Source organism: Anabrus simplex, chromosome 3 (assembly GCF_040414725.1).
Source record: "Anabrus simplex isolate iqAnaSimp1 chromosome 3, ASM4041472v1, whole genome shotgun sequence".
NCBI classification, from domain to species: Eukaryota; Metazoa; Arthropoda; class Insecta; order Orthoptera; family Tettigoniidae; genus Anabrus; species Anabrus simplex.
In genome coordinates, this window is record NC_090267.1 from 287,015,112 (window position 1) to 287,035,313 (window position 20,202).

Genomic DNA, 20,202 nt, shown 5'->3' on the forward strand with positions numbered 1-20,202 from the left:
GGCAGAAAACCCCTCATTACATGGAGCACTTGCTCCCCACTTTTAACCTCAAGCCTGCCAGAGGCACCTTCCAAAATACCAGAAAGAGCTGAGCTACTCTCGATTTTTCAAGCCTTATAAAGGCTTTACCTAGACTTCAGAATTCACTGCCGTCAAGGCACAACTTACAAAAATAAACAGGGGTATCTCGTACCCAATCTACTGGGCCTTCGTGGAAAAAGAACAATTTAATTAAATGGCCCCAAAATACCAAGATGAATGGAGGCGTGAACTTGCACTCCTACATGAAGCTTGTTAAAACCTAAGTGGCGCTAGGCCGATAAGCAGGGGCTATTCCCATACTATGGAGGTGACACGTATACAGAATAAATTTAACACATTAAGAAGGAATAGAAGAATGGTTACAAAAACGTTGTCACCTCAAATTCAAGATGAAGGGGAGCTCGAGAGGGTAAAGCACTCTCTATCCCCGATTTACATTTAAAGTAATAAGAAAATGTTTACATAAGCCAGCACTAAGTTACATTTTAAACACATAGGATACTTGAAAAGGTTTCGAACCTTCCCCGGGGGTTAATCTGCTGACCAAGAAAGAAATAAATATGTTAAGAGGCCATTACCTTTGCTGAAGAGCTGCTGCTCGAAGGAAGAGGCGCAACCCGCCCCCTGCTATACTTCTATACACTAAGCAAGATGTTGTTGAAGTGGCATAGAGCCGTAAAAATCAGCAGTTTTTAAACCCTCGTGAAAGCTTCGAGACCTTTCATGAATAATTAAGACACACCCCCTCAACTTTATTGGGTAGCTGAAAGTTATACATCAACATCGAAGAAGAAAGACACTATTGGTCAAAAATTAATTAAAGAAATTCGGGATTGGCTAAGTTCGAAACTGGCGGAAAGAAAGATTAATATTGCCAACCCAAAAAATGAAAGAACAAAATTTAGTAAAGACAAACTTTCGAATACAAAATTTCTTCAAAAAGTTCCTTCCCTTCGCACCAGGGTGCATGATCATAGTTTTTTAGTAGAGACATCTGTCAGAGAAGGTCCACACTTCTTGATGAACCAAAAAAACAAAACAAATCGAAATACACACAGTGGCATCTTCTGAGGAACTGTTGGATTAATTCAGTTGTTAAAGTTCAGAGTTTCTCCGTTAGAAAGTAATTTAAAGCGGAAAATTCAAATGTGCGGCGTATAGGTCTACCAACCGGTACAGTTTCTGTTAATTAGTTGTTCAGTGTGACAGCATGAACGAAAATCTAGCCAGGCAGAAGATGGGTCATAATTTGGTCTAACTAATGCCACAAATGCTGAGCATAGTGTATGTCTATTTATGCACTCATCTTTTAAGTAAATATATCATGAGGTAAGGTGGAGTGAGAAAATGCTGCACGCTGAAAGGGTTAAAAGGAATACAGCCAATCCAACTGAAAACCACAAGATGAAAGAAACATGAACGAATGAAAATCTAGTGATCCTACTATATGGTATTTTAATAAACATACCTCTAATTTTTTACAAATTATGCACAGAATTCGTACAATATCAATTAATTGTTCTATAATTTTCCTTTTCTGCTCTTCATATTGCTCTTTTTGACGTATGAATTCTTCTATCTGATGCCGGATTTTTTCCACTTCTTCCATATTTCTGTAAAAAAGATAAGACATTATCAACATATAGTTTTGGAGCACTGCCAAATGAGATTCAACACTCTTTGGTATATACAATATATTTGATGATGATGATGATGATGATGATGATGATGATGATGATAGGCTTTTGGACTTACAGCTTGTTTTCTTGACATGGCAAAAGTACAAAAGCTTATTACCATGTCTACAATTACGGGTCATGAAAGCATCAATCTAAACATGATGATTGTTTTTTAAAGGGGACTAACATCTGGGTCATCGCCCATGTAAGATATTTCATATTGCACAGTTTGAGTTGACTTTGTACAGCAAATACTTACACTAGACAGTAGAGAGTATCTTGTTAAAACTCTGGATGATGATTTTTTTTTTTTTAACAATCTGCTTTACGTTACACTGACACAGATAGGTCCTATGGTGACGATGGGAGAAGGAAGAGCTAGGAGTGGGAAGGAAGTGACTGAAGCCTTAATTTGCCTCATGTGAAATGGAAAACCATGGAAAACCATCTTCAGAGCTGCCGACAGTGGGGTTCGAACCCACTATCTCCCGAATGCAAGCTGATAGCTACATGACCCAGACCACACAGCCACTTGCTCGGTCTGGACGACGAGTGAAGGAGAGAATTAAAGCCAAAGGACATGCACACAGAAAGCATTAACAGGACCAAACATCTTTCCAGATTGAAAAAGAAAGAAAGACATATTATTTACTTATTCATTCATTCACTCATTCGATGCACTGTTGAAGAACTCTGGGATTCTACAAACCTGTTGATTCTGCATAACCCAGAACAAAATGGAGTAGCTGAACGAGAAAGAAACGTACACTTGTATGGATGGGCAAAAGTTTATTAATGCATTCCGTAGTTCTTCCCTCTTTCTGGGTAGAGGCTGTTTCAACAGCGAATTACCTTAAGAACAGATGCCTTACAAGAAAACTGGGTGGACAAACTCCTTACAATCCCTAGATCAGAAGGGTTCAAAATGTTTGTGAATTCAAAAAACTTAGAGTTGAAACCTACTCCCAAACCAATTGCAATCAGGGGAAATTTGACCTCTGCACTAAAAAGGACATATCTCCAATATGTGGGGCAGTCCAAAGGTTTCAGAATTTGGATACCATAGGAATGAAGATTAGAAATCTTGTGTGATGTCAAGTTTTTGAAAGGAGATAAAAACAGCAAAAATATAAGGTAGAGGAGGGTAAGAGTACGCAGTGGTTTAATTCAACCGTTGCTAACACTGATAAGGATTTGACAGTGCAGCATGGTAAGAAGTTGCTTACTGCGTGCTGTTTACTAGAGAGTTAGGAGCTCCGTGAATTTTGCTATGAACGAGAGATACTTTCACTGTAAATTTTATCACTCATATAATTAGAGTGTAACATTTCTCAGTTTAAATGGAGTGAATTATTTTTATACAATAAGAATTGTGTGTTCATATAGTCCACGCTACTGTCCAAATCCATTATAATGCTAATGCATCTGCCATCTAGTGAGTTTTTCAGTACTATGAACTGAATGGCCAAGAGTATGCACCACATTTGAAGGTGCATACTCTTGGATGCCTTATGAAAAGTGATCTGTTCATCATTTGTTTCTCTATCATAGTCAACGCAATCAGATTTCTCTTGCAAAATATTAACTATAATTGTTATTATGATCAGTAATATTATCTTTCTGAATATCATTATGGATAAATACAAATGGACGAAAGATAGAAGCAATTTTACTCAAAAGATGTTTAATAATGCAACAGTTCTTTTAAGAAATGGAGAGAGTCAATGATCCGTGGCCAAGAAAATAGGAGTCAATGAAGCTACTCTTTGGAAAAGGCTTAAAGCAGTGAGTATTGTCTTTTAGGCTCCAAATTAGTTGACACACAGTAAATGAGATGGGAAAAAATAAATTTTCAGTTAGTAATTTTTATTGTCCCTTCAGGGCACGATTCCAGAATCATTAAACCAATTTAAGAAAGTTTTAATGAATCCATGGAAAGTGAGCTGGCAAAACATATTCAAGATTTCATGGAATAACGAGAAAACAACTGATTAAGGTGGCGTATGATTTTGCAAGTTTGAAAGGACTTCAACATCCATTCAAGGAGAAAAGAAAGCAAGGAGGCAAGGATTGGGTAGTGAGCTTCTGTAAGAGACAGGGCCTCTTTCTTTGCACCCCCTAAACAGTGTTTAGTGAGAGCTATGGGGTTTAACAGAGTTCAGGCAAGTAGATTCTTTGTCAATTTGAAGGACTGCCTTAAAAGATTCTAGTCAACCTAACCTCACCAAATATTTAACATGGATGAAACATGAGTTTCCACTGTTCCAGACAAGTCACCTAGGGTTTATGCGAAAAATGGTAAGAGAAGTGTTCGCAAAATCAAGTCTGGGGAGAGAGGTCAGATCATTTCAGCAGTTTTCTGTGTAAATTCGACTGGCTATTACATACTAGTGGGTCTTATCTTCCCTAGAAAACACATGAACTTGGAACTTTTCGAGGGCGAACCCGCAGGCATGTTGTCTACAATTTCAGAATCTGGTTAGAGTAGAACCCCGCTTAACCGAACTTCGCTTAACCAAAACCCAGCTTAACCAAAATGCTCTGGCAAAATTGTATTTTAATATTTTGTTTTTACCCTCTCGTTCTTAGCCGTCGATATTAGTAATTCTCTTGCTATATGTAATGAGAGCGCACATTAAATGTAAATGTGCTAGACACTTTGTAAAATAAAGTACAGTATTGATTAGGTGGACAACTCATCCTTCATACTCGTGTGTTCAAATTATCAATACAGATATGAAGCTGTTAGATTATAGTATATGTGATGAGAGCTACTAGGCAAACCCTATTTTTATATTATGACTTAATCCAGAATGCACGTGTAGCATAAAACAAAACAGTTTCTTACCCTCCAGTTCTTTCAATGATACGCTTTTTCCTTGAAAAAGCAGGAATTATTATTATTATTATTACTGTTTTATTCGTCATGAAGATTATGTAGACTATGGTTAACATTGCTTCAGTTGCGGGAGTTTCACCTTGTTTACTGTCTCGAACTATACTGCAGCTTCTGTTAGGAAACCAGGGAAGTCCAGCGACCCTTCTCCATTAATATTTTTCTTTCACCCAATATCGTTCCACTGGCCTTGTAGTTCTATACTGTAGTTCCAATGTTTTTCTTACCGCATTTCAACATGAAATACCTGCTCATAACGGCACTGTATCTTATCTTATTCTTATCCTACAAACACTGTCCCAGGATCTGGACTGAGTTCTGTTGAAATACAGTAGCAAGGTACAGTATACAGTAATCAGTTGTGTTAAAAGTACAGTGGCAAGAGTGTGTTGATTGATGAATGGTGTCAACTAAATGAAAACACGTTGTTGTAAGCATTGGAAAAACAGAGGTTATGCATTTTTATTTCAACATTTAACTTCTGAAAATATTTACAATGTGTCATCTGAAAAAACGTGTCAACCAAAGTGGCTCCACCCCCTTTATTTAGGACAAACGGGGTTCTACTGTATATGAACACTGAGCTTTTCTTGCCGTGGTTATGATACTTCATTAATCACATGAAGCCTTCTGCCGATGACCCTGTTCTCTTGATTCTGGACAATCATGTGTCCCATTGTTCCCTCCCAGCTGTTATTTTCTGTAGAAAGAATAACGTAATTCTTCTGTTCCTGCCACCTCATACAAGTCACATGATGCAGCCACTGGTTAGGGTAATCTTTGCTCCCTTCAAGAAGATCTGCGCTGAAGAAGCAGAAAAATGCTGATGATGATGATGCTTGTTGTTTAAAGGGGCCTAACATCGAAGAAAAATGGTTTCGTTCCCATCCAGGGAGAGCTGTTACTCAAATGCAGGTATGCGGGCTGTTAGAGTAGAAAATGCTGAAAAAGCCGCACACTCACTTTCTGCTATGGGTATTTACCCATTCAATCCTAATGATTTCTCGGAGGAAAATTTTCTTCCCGCAGAGGTCACTCATGTCACAATACTTGAAGAGGACTTCGAAGAAAACCCAGTAGAGGGAAAAGTTACGAAACTGGCCTCAGATGTAGAGAGAGCTGAAAAGATGACTGAAGAAATAGGAAACGACCAATCTAATGGAAGTGTTAGAATCAGTGTCCTTCACCAACTGCCAAAGTATGAAAGAAGGTCTGAAATTCTGTCAGATTCTCCATACAAAAATGCACTCATGGAGACACAAGAAAAAAGTAGGAAAATCTTTGTATAAAGGAAGAGAGGGCAAAATCTAAATTTGAGAAAAATGAGAAAGGAAAAACACTTGCGAGGAGCTCAAATAGGCGGAAACTTAATTTCATCACGTCCAAAGCCACTGGTAAACCCTCAACTTCAAAGGTGGCTAAAAATGAGGAATGCATCTGTCCAGGTCGTGGTGAAGTTCAGGATGACGACTGAGTGCTGTGCAATGAATGTTCTGAGTGGTGGCACAAATTCTGTTCCTCTTACGAGGGCAAAAGCGCTTTTGTTTGTGACTATTGTTAGTTGTTTCCGGACATCTTAGGTGTTTTCAGATACTTGTTTTCTCACTGGGCAAAGTTGAAAACTGTTTTAATTGTATTATCGTATAGGGACAGTATCATTTTTATTTGCAGGGTCTTGGCATCTGTAATGCATACTCTTAACCGCATAGGACAGCCAAGAGTACGCTTTTCCAAAAATCTTCTAAAAATAAATTAATCTAATTGTACGTGTGACTACTTATTAACATTGTTTGATTGTTTTACTTTCCTATGGTACAGTGTAGTAAGAAAGTTTTTAACCAAAATAAACTAAGAGCTCACTCTTACCCTCCTCTACCTTAATCATGATTTTTGCCCAACTCAGTGCACAAACATATTTCTTCAACAAGAGCACTTTGATGACAGTTATCGCAACAGAGAGCCGAAACAGGTTGATTCTTTAATCAATGTGAATATTACTCCTAGATACACAGGAAGTACAGAAAGCATTGAAGACGATTCAGAGAATTGAGAAGAGGAATTTCCATGTTTAAAAAATGAGCCAGAACAAGAAATCCAACAACTTCAATATGCTCCAGGTGGTGATTATTGTTTTAAAAGAAAATACAACTAGACAACTATCCTCTATTAATACTAATGAGAGGGAAAAAATTGAATGGGACAGAGTGGTGGTGATTATTGTTTTAAGAAGAAGTACAACTAGACAACCATCCTCTATATAACACTAATCAGTGGGGAAAAAATGGAAGTGATCCGACACTTTGAAGAATGAAGACATCAGCCAAAGAAAGTCAAGGCCACAAAGGGCATGAAAATTAAAGACTCCATAGGCCACGCTATCTAATACCTTTGGGGTTGGAAAAGAACAAGAGCTGAGGTGGTGGTGATTATTGTTTTAAGAGGAAGTGCAACTAGCCAACCATCCTCTATATAAAATTATTCGTCCAACCCTAGTCCCATTTCTTTAAAGCTGCTGATATGGATTATATATCTAAATCCAGGATAGATGTCTGGAAAGGAAAGGAAAAAAGAGAATGAACGGATATTATTTAGAAGTGGAAATGAAGAGTATATGAGTATGAGACTTAAGCCACCTCATGTAGCTTCAAGTGTATCTTTCACCAATGGTGGAGTGTGCTATACTGATTGCTAAGTCAAAGCAGAGGCTGGCAGTAAGAGTTCGTGTTGTGTAAGGAGCGGAGGAGGGGAAGCGGTGAGGGGATGTAGGTGTAATGAGAGGCTGTAGTGCCCCCATATTTGCCAAGCTAAGCCCAGCCAGTGAGCGAGAGATCCCGGGGTGGACCGTTCGTTCCTGGCTTTCCATTTTTAGAGGTATTTAAGGGAAAAAGAGGTGATGACAAAGCAAAAAAAGTAAAATTTAAAACAACACACTTACATTTATTAACATAAGCATTAAAAACACAAAAATATCCTTGCTGGGATTTAATTACAATGAGCTTTCATAATGTCTGGTCTTCCTGTAGCAGTTAATAACCAATCAAACATCATCCCCATCCTCCAACTTTACTATTCTGGAATGAAAATTAACAAAAGGTTAGGCCTTCACTGCCTTCAAAAATTAAAATATTTAAATAAAAGTATCCAGAGACTTCAATGAGGATTTACACAAAATTAGTAGGCAGCCATCTCACTTATTATTCCACAATAAAATCAACTTAAGGTTCCATTAATTTATTGCAATCCCAACACGTGGTCAATGTTGAATTCTGATGAATTTCATTAACTAAAGTGTGTAACGTCCATTAATAACACTAGTAGAAATTCTGTTGGAAAATCAAAATTAATTCCAAAATTACAATTAATTAATTATTATTGTTATTAATCTCCAATCTTATCTGTGTAGCATTTACTTTTATCATCACACGGTTGTGTTTACAAATGAGTGTATCTCACTAAATAATTCTCGCTATAATTATGACACACATTTTTCTAATTAATTAATCATCCAATTAATTATTATTATAATTACTCGTTATCACCTAAATTCAAGCTGATTATGCCATTTGTGAACATTAAATTTATATTTGCATGGCATTTAAAGTTTCTAATCAGTTAGAAAATATTTTGGAATTTTTAATATAAATGCATTGAAAATTTTCTCATATCCACGTGTGAGTTAGTTAAAGATTGATTTATAAATCGCTTGCCTTTGCTGGAAAATAACGAGATGATTTTTCGTCTAAATCATTGGTAAGTGCAAATCAAATCCTAGCCTGGTCTTACTCGACACTAATCTCAACAAATTGTTCCTTAAGAGGTGCTAAACAAGTAATCATGGTGGCAAAACAACGTTGAACACAATCCGTGCCGTTGCAATAAATGCACGACCAGATTAAATACACTAAACAATCAAAAAACATGAAAATATTCATAATTACAACACACACACACACAAGGTAACACGTATTTTTATATACACAGTATTTACAACGAATCCTGCCATTATAAATTAGTTCATTATTTTTAGCATGGTCGCATCAATAATATCCAGAGGGTGAATTCATGTCTAGAAATATTCTCACTCCAATAGTGGCTAGTGATCGAAATTCATGGTATCACTCGAAATGAAATACTCATTAAACAGCAACAGCGATTCATCTAAATTTCTGAAAATTTGAAGATTCTAATAGAATTCCATAATCATCACCATCATATGGGTTGTAAGTCGCAAAAGGTAGCGTTCGTGAGCCTTAATCACATTATTATTACTCCCTATTCATCAAATGTATTCAACGTGTGCTCCACTTATAATAAATCACATTGTGCTCCCAAAGATACAAGCAACAAATCATTCAATAATAAATTATCCAATCAATAAATTATTCAATTAATCTCTCGCAGGACTGCCATATTCCAGGCGCATCATGAGCTGAGCACATTAAATCTCACATATAAGGAATCTAAGATAATTTATAGCTCACGACCGTTTAATTCCATTCTTAACCTGATCTTTATTCAAATTTATTATTATTTTAAGTGATTATTAGATTTATAAGTCCTCCTGAAATGTCATGAAATTAGATGACTCGATCCTAAAGAATGCAAGTGATTGTAAAATGACACTAAATTCGACCCTATCTCACAAATTTTTACACGTAACTCCAATCAAGATTATTTCCAATATCACAGGTAAACAAACAAAGTTTATCGCGTGGTCAGTGATTTTTAAATCTGTCTAAATCCTACGAATGAGAACTCATTCAAAGACAGACTACACAGCTAATCTAATAGATTTCAAATTTCAGTCACACACACATAACTCGACTACCATGACACCTCAAGAAATGAAAATGAAAGTGACTCAATCTACTACAAGAAACTAATAGAGCTACGATTTAGAGAAGAAAGATCCTCTAGTTTTACAAAGATGAGAAAGAAAATGCAGTTAAAATGGAACTCAAGTTTAGCTGAGGTTCAATTCCAGGTTGAAGTCCGTCATTCCGGCATTTTCCCGTCAGTCTCCCTCTCCAACCAGAAGTGCCTTACATTCTTAGAAGGTCATGGAGACACAGCAGTAGACATCCCACGATGAAATTATGATGCACATTGTAGAGAAAGAATCCATCTTGATATACACGGCGATTCACTGGGATGAATTTTGCCACGTTCCAGAAGTGTAAGCTGTAACTAATGCAACAGATATTAGAATGTGTACACACACGCTGGAATACTTAATGTTCTCATGAAGAAATAAACTTGGATCACTAATGTTGAGGTTCACTCCATAAGATTTTATAGTAAAGCTGCACTAATTTTAGCATAGTGGATGTCTGCTTGCATGGCTGAATTTTTCCCCACATGGTTCCGATGAAAGAGCAGCATAGCATTGAGTTAACCAGAATGAGCAGAGTAGAACAGAGCAGAGAGTGATTTACGGCGAACATGACGTTTTATAGTCTTCGCTCGGGGGTGTGCGTTTTTTTGAGATGATCATTGGTTCACGGGGTCTCTTGTAATTGGTCGTGACTGTTTCTAGAAGCTTGCCTGCTTGCAGCGCAGGTCGTCATGCACGTGTCTTGCCTGGGAACACTGGCTTGTCACGTGATCTACCCTGCACTCAGTCAAACACAAATCAATATATTATCCCTCTGAATGACAGAAAAAACCAGTTTGGTGCTCACACACAGCTTTCCAAATGATGAATACAACTCCCGGCGAACAATAAAACTTTTAATGTCGACCTGTTGTAAATAATCTAATGATAGCCAAATTTGAAGGGGACAGTAGAAATATTGGAACTTCTGTTCATACTAAATTTATGTTTTCTATAAATAGGAATGATTATATCAAATAAAATATCAGGCTTTTCAGATATTTTATTTAAGTTGTAATTAGGATTGAAATTTTTTTCCGAGTGGATAAAGCAATTTTTGAGAATATTGAGCAGAGTGCCTTTTTCTGCAACCTTTGAGACGTCCAAGCCATGATTAATGGATGTGAACTGATGGTTGGAGTCAAACATATGTTGGCTCATGGCAGAAAAACGGTTGTCTTTTAGCGTTAATATGTCCTAATAACGTGTAGTGAAATTTCTGCCTGTTTGACCCTCGTACGTTGTGTCACTTTTATTACACTTAAATCTATAGACTCCAGAACTAAGAAATCTATTCTGAGGGTTGATTAACATGTTCCCTGCTTTACGAAGATCTTTGTATAAAGGAAGAGAGGGCAAAATCTAAATTTGAGAAAAATGAGAAAGGAAAAACACTTGCGAGGAGCTCAGCTAGGTTCTTCACAACGAACCAAGATATCTTGTTTAGAGAAACCATTTGAGGAGTCGGATATTAAGGATCTTTTAGGAGATGAAGATATCCAATGTAGTGATATTAAGGATCCCAATTTTTCATTGTCAAGTTCATCATCTTCACCAGTGTCCTCTGGAACCAACACAGAGGTACATGATAGCCACAGTGAACGTGACAGTGAACAAGTTAAAACACAGTCATAAATCAGACTTGAGTTGGGGTGATATAACGAGGAATGATTTAGGCTTCACTGTTTTTCCTGGAGAAGCACAGGTTCAGTTGCATTTAGAAGAGGGACAGTCCATTGATATATACTGTCACTTCGTGGATGACAGCCCATTAGAAATTACGGTTCAGGAAACCAACAGGTATGCCAATCAATTTAAACAAAGTCATAATGAGAAAGGCAGGTCCAGAAGTTTGAAGTGGAAGGAAACTAATGTTGAGGAAATGAACCAGTTTCTAGGAATTATCATGTGCATCGGTCTTGTTCCTCACCCAACTATTAACTCATACTGGTATAAGATTGACTTATATGATGTGCGACTTATTAAACAGGTAATGCCACAGGATCATTTCCTTCTTCTCTTGAGATTCTGGCACTTCGCAGACAATGAAGCTAACCAACAACCAAGTGATCATCTTTATCGAATCCAACCCCTCCTTGATAAATTAAACCAAAATTTTGAGAATGCCTTGACAATGGGGGAAAAAATGGTTATAGATGAAACTATGGTTCCTTTGGAGAGGCCATTTAGTTTTCAGAATGTACATTCCTAACAAAGCTCACAAATATGGAGTTAAGGTGTATAAACTGTGTACGGAAGAAGGCTACACTGTTAGAACAAAGATCTATGCAGGAAAGTCCAGTGTGAGTGAAAGCGGAGTAGGTCATGCTCATACTATTGTAATGGAGTTCTACGTGGATTTCTAAATGAAGGACGTATCCTCTATGCTGGTAATTTCTACACCAGTGTACCTCTGGCAGAAGCACTTCTGAGAAACTAAACATTTGTGTGTTGGACCCTTCGTAGCAATAGACGTGGACTACCGATGATAGTGAAACAGAAAATGAAGAAAGGAGATGTGGTGGGTAAGATGTGTCAGCACAGTACTCGAGCTATCAAGTGGGTTGCCAAGCGACCTGTTCAAATGCTTTCAACACTGCCGAGCCATAGTGACTGTCTGGTAGATTCTGGAAAGGAAAACAGAGGCAGTGAACCTGTCAGGAAGCCTCTTTCTGTTCTTGATTACAATGGAGCTAAAAAGAGGGTCGATTTCAGTGATCAGATGTCTTCCTATTATACAGGTCTATGGAAAGGTTTACAATGGTACAGGAAAGTAGCCCTAGAAGTTATCATTGGAATGGCCTTGGTTAATGCTTGGATACTTCACACCATGACATCTGCGAAAAAATGCCACTACTCCAATTTCAAGAGAAGGTTGCAAGAACCCTGATAGGACCACAGACAGGACCCGTCATCAGTCCTGGGAGGAGATGTGAGCACACTCTCTCAAAGATGGAAGGACCAGCCAGAAAAGTTTGAAGACGATATGTGGTTTGCTATAAAGCTCAGCGAGAATGTGGCACATCAAAAGACGCTGACAAGAAAACAAAGGAGGTGACAATGTACTGTGAGGAATGCTCAAACAAACCATTCATGTGCATTGGATGTTTTAATAAGGTTCATAAATGCTGAAACTGAACTCACTGTGTTCAAAATAAAAATTGCCATTGTAAAATAACAAAATTAATGAGATCATGAGTGTAAATAGTTTAGGGAATTTCAAGATCAGTGAAAAGAAATAGACAGTTGGGTTCAAATAGAGAACAGTATTATTGAAAAAATATATTATTTTAAATTTTATATGCAGTGCCTATATTATAAAGCAAATAAATATGTTCATTTATTGTTTTTCTAAAAATGCATTTATGGTCATGTAAATCAACCTTTACCAACATGCAGAATGCTCTGTTCTATGCTACGCGAGGCACGGGTGACTCGTGGACTTCAATAATTATTGTCGCTAAACCGAGCGCTGGCGGATCCTCCTGCTGAGAAATGTGAGAACTTGACATAACTTGCAGCTGTCAATCTAATTATTTCGAAGTAATATAGGTACTTTCACCATCCACCAGCAGCCCACAGAACTACTTCCATAGGATGAGTCACACATGCCTCGTGATGCATACCAGCGAAGTACGGTACGAGACATCGGTGACTTGTGACGCACACACGCTTAATACCAACAGTGTAACAATAGCAGCGAACATGTTAAATGTGTGTTATAAAATATGGAAGAATTCTTGTTACTAGTTAACCAAAGAAATGGCACCTAAAAGAGATATACACTTCCTTTACATTTAACAATAATAATATATGTCAGGTCACTAACATTTTTAAGAAACATAATCAGAATATAGCCTTTAAAACTAGTATCATCAGTTCACATCCATTAATCATGACATGGACATCTTGAAGGTTGCAGAAAAAAGGCACTTTGTTCAATATTCTTGAAAATTCTTATATCCGCTTGGAACAATATTTCAATCCTAATTACAACTTTAAAAGCCTAATATTTTATTTGATATAATCATTCCTATTTATAGAAAACACAAATTTAGTATGAACAGAAATTCCCATATTCCTACCAACCTCTCACTACATCTAAATCCCCTCACTGCTTCCCCTCCTCTGCCCTCCCGCAACATGAACTCTTACTGCCAGCATCCATTTTGATTTAGCAATCAGTGTAGCACACTCTGCCGTTGGTAAAAGATACCCTCGAAGCTACATGAGGGGAGTTAAGTCCCGTCAAATATATCTCTTCATTTCCACTTCTAAATAACATCGGTTCATTCTCTTTTTCCCTTTCTTTCCCAGACTTATATTCTGGATGTACACATGTGATCCACATTGACAGCTTTAAACATCTACGGAGGCACCGTTTCCACTGCACTCATTCATAGATGTCCCCCCTCAACTAATTCTCAATTTTACAATATATTGTCACTATAAGTTACAGAATAATTCAAGATTTAGACTGATTCCACAACGTGACCAATACAGTGCTACTAATTCAATACAAATTTCTTCTGTATATCATTTTGTGACTAATGGACATGGTGCCAATCTTCAAGATATATTTTACCACAGACTCCTTTTTAAAGTGTTTCTTTTAGATGTTTTTTGTGTTTCAATGTTTTAATGTGCTAATTTGACTATGTAATGGCTGAAAACGACCCAAGCAATGTTGAAACTAGTACCACTAAATAATGTCTTAATGAGAATATAACCGGCTTCTACATAATATAGTTATAATTTGACATTAATATTTATGTATTGAATAGGTGGACCCATTTTATCTTATTTCACATATTTTTATGTAAGCAGCCTATTTTGAAGAAGAGGAGCATATTTAATACAATTATAAATAAATAATTGTTCGGTGATAAGCATGTGCCAAAGCAGGCAAAACTTCATGAAATCTTCCTCAAGAACATTTTTTTCCACCAGAAGGAATGAAATGTTGTTACCTATGATATATTTTAGAAGAAGATTCATACACATTAATGAATGACTATTTGTCATTGGGGTTTTATCCCTATTGAGCTGAGCTAATTGACTAACATCAGCTGCTTTGGAATTTAATTTTAATCCAGATACTGAACTCTCATTTCAATTTAGATGAATTTTGAATGTAATGTGCACTGTTGAACCGCTGGGCAGCAAAACAGTGGTTATTCCCGTTCACGTTACCGATATAACAAGAAGCTCTAAACTGAAGCACTTTTGTATTGAAAATGAAAACCTATAACCTGTTTTCCAGTCATTGACTGGGTCAGGGATATAATGAATGAAGCATATATAGGCTGTTAGTACGATGGGGTCGCCACTCCCAAAGTGATATATTAATGACTGATAGATGCTATGAAATGAGAATGGAGAGTGTTGCTGGAATGAAAGATGACAGGGAAAACCGGAGTACCCGGAGAAAAAACTGTCCTGCCTCCGCTGTGTCCAGCACAAATCTCACATGGAGTGACCGGGATTTCAACCATGGTATCCAGCGGTGAGAGGCCAATGCACTGCCATCTGAGCCACGGAGGCTCTCACTTTTGTGTTATATATCCTAAATGTTTCTCTAGTGCCCCCAGGACCATTGATGAAAAATGCTTTCTTGACATTTGTATTGTTTTGATGGAATATGATTCCATAAATAACTAAAAGTTGTTCCTGGTCAAAATGAAATTGAAAATTAGCACATTAGTATGACACGGAGGATCGACTCACTTTGCTAACTACCGGAATGGAAGAAGTTAAGAGCCTCAGTGTTAAAATGACAACATGAAAAAAGTTTAAATTTTTCTGAAATCACTCAAGCTAACAAATATAGGGAGAACTATGGAAGAGACAGTAAAATTGTGTTGAATAGCTTTTACTCAGCCAAATGACTCGCTACAACACAGGCTAAAGAAGCTGAAGTAGAGTTGACGTCAGGCAGCCTTGAAGTACTGGCGAGTGCTTTGGCCAACCAGAACACTACATTTTTCTTTAATAATTTAAAAATATATGACAAGAAATGTTTATGCTTTTAAAGACACTTTGCAAATCTACAGGCCAAGAGATTTCGTCAGAATGCTTTACAATGTCAGTCGGTTTAGCTGTTCTCTCAATCTCATGTTTTTAAATACAGTTAAACTTCTGTAACTCAAATGTCTGTTACTCAAATTTTCTTTATCTCAACGGAATTTTCGTTTCCCGATGGAATCCTGTATAACTCATATATTTTCGATAACTCGAAGTTCTATTGCTCGAATTCTTTGCGATCTTGAAGGCTATTTCAAGCCGAGGTGTAAACTTTTTTTCTAAAACATGAAGTATATGCAGAACAGGATGCATATAATGCTGTTAATTTGTTAGAGAATATTGTAGAGAGCACATGGTTACAGAGAAAACTATGCAGGAAAATTATAGATTTTGTTTCAAAAATATTAATTTGTAAGTATTCTTAAATGAGAATGTTGCTTCTTATTGCAAATAAATCTTGTTATACAATATAGAATAATATTAAAGTTTTAGATGTTGAAAAGAAGAATAGCATCAATAATTAGGAAATAATTAACAGAACAAATGATTTTCTTTTCTTTTTAAATTGTAGTATGTACATTTTCCTATATCTTGAATTGTCGATAACTGGAATTATTTTCAGACACTTTGAGATATTGAAGTTCGACTGTATATAGATAGTTTGAATATACACTCACAGTGAATATATGATTATATCATAATATACGTTAGACATACATATACGAAGGCTTTTTTTTTTTTTTTTCTTTTCCAACCTCCGATCGCGCAGGTAAAGAACCACACAAGCTGTGGGAACTGTTCGCACATGGAAGGTGACTGCGCAAGTCCTTCCCTCTACCCGTGGTCACAGCCAACTTCCTCACACCAGTGTGAGCCGAGGTATTGGCACGGAAACATGGCCGCTACTATTGACGCTTCCGCCAAATGTGAGGTGCGTAGTGTGATACGTTTCCTTCAAGCAGAAGGGAATAGTGCAGCTGACATTCATCGATGAATGAGTTGAGTATACGGTCCAAACGTTATGAGTAATGGTGTTGTGCGTGAATGGTGCAGGAAGTTCAAAGAAGGCCGGACCGATGTTCACGATGAACAGATGACATTGTTCAAGAAATTGGCCAAGAGGTTCGCAAGAACCAAAGGTTTACCGTAAGTGAGTTGTGTGAGAAATTTCCTGCAGTTTCAAGGTCATCCATTTACAAGATCCTAACAGAACACCTGCGCTACAGGAAATTGTGCGCCTGATGGGTTCCGAAGATGTTGTCTGATGACTACAAAAGTCACCGGATGGCAGCAGCGTTGACGTTTCTTACCCGTTACGAGGCTGAAGATGGCGATTTGTTGAAGAAAATTGTGACTGGCGATAAGACTTGGTTTCGTACATCACCACCGAAACAAAACAACAATCACGTCAATGGATGCACACGCACTCACCAAACAAACCGAAGAAGTTTAAGCAAACCTTCAACGACAGGAAGATGATGGCTACAGTCTTTTGGGACCAAAGAGGTGTGTTGCTTGTTGAGTTCATGGAACGGGGGTCTACGATCAATGCAGCTGTTTATTGCCAGACTTTACGACAACTGCAGAGGGCCATACAGAACAAACAACGAGGCATGCTGACGTCTGGAATCCTCTTCATTCATGACAACGCACGCCCTCACAGTGCTCGTGTCACCCAACAACTTCTGCAGGAGGAATTTCGGTGGGACGTTTTTGAGCACCCACCGTACAGTCCCGATTTAGCGCTGAGTGACTTCCACCTCTTCCCAGAACTGAAAAAGTGGCTGGGAGGGCAGAGGTTCCAGGAGGATGAAGATATTCAAACCAACGTTCGGGCCAATCTGAACTCACTGGCGGCAACATACTGTGCAGAGGGGATCGAAAAACTTATCCACAGGTATGACAAATGCCTCAACCTTCATGGTGATTATGTTGAAAAGTAACCACATTTGTACCTAACATTTAGTAATAAATTCATTTGGATATGTACACTTGTCTTTCATTTATGACCCTCCGGAGGTTGAAAAAAAAAATGCCCTCGTACATTTTGTCATCGGGAAAGAATATTAAATGTGGCTGCACAGTTTGGGGCGCGTACATAGCTATGAGCTTGCATTCAGAAGATTGTGGATTCGAACCCCACTGTTGGCAGCCTTGAAGATGGTTTTCCGTGTGATTTCTCAATTTCACACCACGTCAATGCTGGGGCTGTACCTTAATAGAGGCTACAGTCGCTTCCTTCCCACTCCAAGCCCTTTCCTATCTGTGTCAGAGCGACGTAAAGAAAATTGTAAAAAGAAAAAGAAATGAATATTAATACTTCAGAATTTAAGGATTAGTCTAGTCTTGTTTCGTTCGATGTTCCTAATATGTTTCAGAGTATTGTTTATTACATTTTAGATTTAATACTTACTCCTCTTTGTCTTTTACTTCTGCAAATTTAAAAGACTCAAGTTCTGCCATCATGAAATCTTTTCTCATTTCAAGTTCACGTTTCTCCTTCTCTGTGATGTTCTTCAAGTATGTCAGACGAGACATAGTCTCTTTTTGAGAAAGGAACCTTTGTAGTACCTCGTCAGTTTCAGATTCACCTGAAAAACACATTTTATGTTTACATTTTTTGAAAGGTTTGTAATAATAATAATAATAATAATAATAATAATAATAATAATAATAATAATAATAATAATAATAATAATAATATTAATTATATTATATATATAATATTATTATATTATATTATATTATATTATATTATATTATATTATATTATATTATATTATATTAATAATTATATTATTATTATTATTATTATTATTATTATTATTATTATTATTATTATTATTATTATTATTATTATTATTATTATTATATGATGATGATGCTGAGATGAAATATAATGACAAATTAAAAGTCAAAAATCCCTACTGACCAGAATTCAAAATGTGAGGATGAAGAATCAATCAGTGGATTCAACCCGCAATGCCTCACATTCACAGAAACTGATGTAAAACAATAGTATTACTGACCAAGGGACTGCTTCTATAGCACAATACTGAATCAATGATGCTTGCAGTCTAAAGGGGTCCAAAATCCAAATCATTGGCCCCTCATAATGGTACTTATCGCTATGAAAGTAGAACCATGGTATTTGTCATGGTGCACTACTAATCAAAAGTAGCGTAGACTCGCGGTATTCCACACAGTATGGTACTACTCACAGGTAATGAAATTCGCACATGTAATACAGACCTATGGTGTTTCTCACATTGCAGCGCCATTTACAGGCAACATAAACCTATGATGTTCATCACATAAGTGTACTAACCACAGGCACTCATACTATCCCATGGTGTTCCTCATATAATGGGTACTAATCATAGGCAAGCCAGAACCATGGTGTCGCTCATATAGTGGTACTAATCACAGGTACTGTAAAAGCCGATGGTGCACTCTAAGTGAAGAGTTGACCGCACGGTGCTCCTGCCTGGTACGGCGCACTAGTAAGAGTGACCCATGTTGTTTCCCGCATGATGGTACTAATCACAAGTAATTTCATGGTTCTAAGACAATCATCCTTTGGTTGCCCCTTTCAGTCGCCTCTTACGACAGGCAGGGGATACCGTGGGTGTATTATTCATCTGCATCCCCCACCCACAGGGAGTGTAATAATAATAATAAGAAGAATAAGAATAATAATAAATTATCTGTCCAGGGTACCTCGCTGTGGTAATAGAGTAGACCAAACGGCCAGTATCTCAATGCCAAGCATCAAGTAGTGGTAAATAACTCAACTCCTTAAAAGGACCAACAGCTTTAGGTGGATGAATCCCTTTATATGGAGTGATGATCTTGGATGGAGAAAATGCTACTCGAATAAATAAAGCAACATCTGTTGTCACGTTAGGGGTGGCTGCAGCAGTTTAGGAGAATGTCTGAGGTAGATGATCACTTGGGTGTCAACAGCAAGGACCACTGCATAGGAGAAGGCAATGGTAAACTACTCTTGTATCAACAATCCGAAGGTGGACGAGGAGGCTTTCCCAACGGCGGAACGGACCAAAGATCTTGGGAGTTAACCTGAATGATATCCAGGGCAAGCAAAGCTCTGTAAGCTGTAGGAAAAGTAGTTTGCCTACGAGAAGAGAACTTCAAAATCAAACATCAAACAACCATTACCTTCTGAACACTTGATCCAGTACAATGGAAATAATACAAAATGAAAATTATACCCCACCTGGTAACCTCTATGAGGGAATTCGGTACCTCAGAGTGAGCAGTAAAAGTAGTGCATAAGATTCTGTGGACGTTACACCTAGTTTGAACATCAAGGTCCACTATAAGGGTCCCTCATCTTGAAGAGGAAGTCCAAAACAGAATTTTTATATAGGAACTCTCAATGTCCGTACACTTACGAGAGTTGCCAGATTGAGGTCACAAAAGCACTGGACAAACACACTTTCAAAATTCTTGGAGCTCATAAGACACGTATCCTGTCAGAGGATAATAATAATAATAATAATTTTGTGTGACTATTTCTAGCCAGGTGCAACCCTTGTAAGGCAGACACTCCGATGAGGGTGGGCGGCATCTGCCTTGTGTAGGTAACTGTGTGTTATTGTGGTGGAGGATAGTGTTATGTGTGATGTGTGAGTTTCAGGGATGTTGGGGACAGCACAAACACCCAG

General features: G+C 37.5%; 1 protein-coding gene across 1 annotated transcript in view; it reads right to left on the reverse strand.

Annotated features, from left to right (window-relative positions):
• The window catches only part of CCDC151 (Coiled-coil domain containing protein 151), a 127,747-nt gene that overhangs the window by 42,090 nt on the left and 65,455 nt on the right, over nt 1–20,202 (reverse strand). Inside the window, exons 7-8 of the mRNA XM_068226840.1 lie at nt 17,928–18,105; nt 1,511–1,655 (exon numbers count right to left, since the gene is read on the reverse strand). Coding sequence (XP_068082941.1) covers nt 1,511–1,655; nt 17,928–18,105 — 323 coding nt within the window. The remainder of the gene's footprint in view (nt 1–1,510; nt 1,656–17,927; nt 18,106–20,202) is intronic.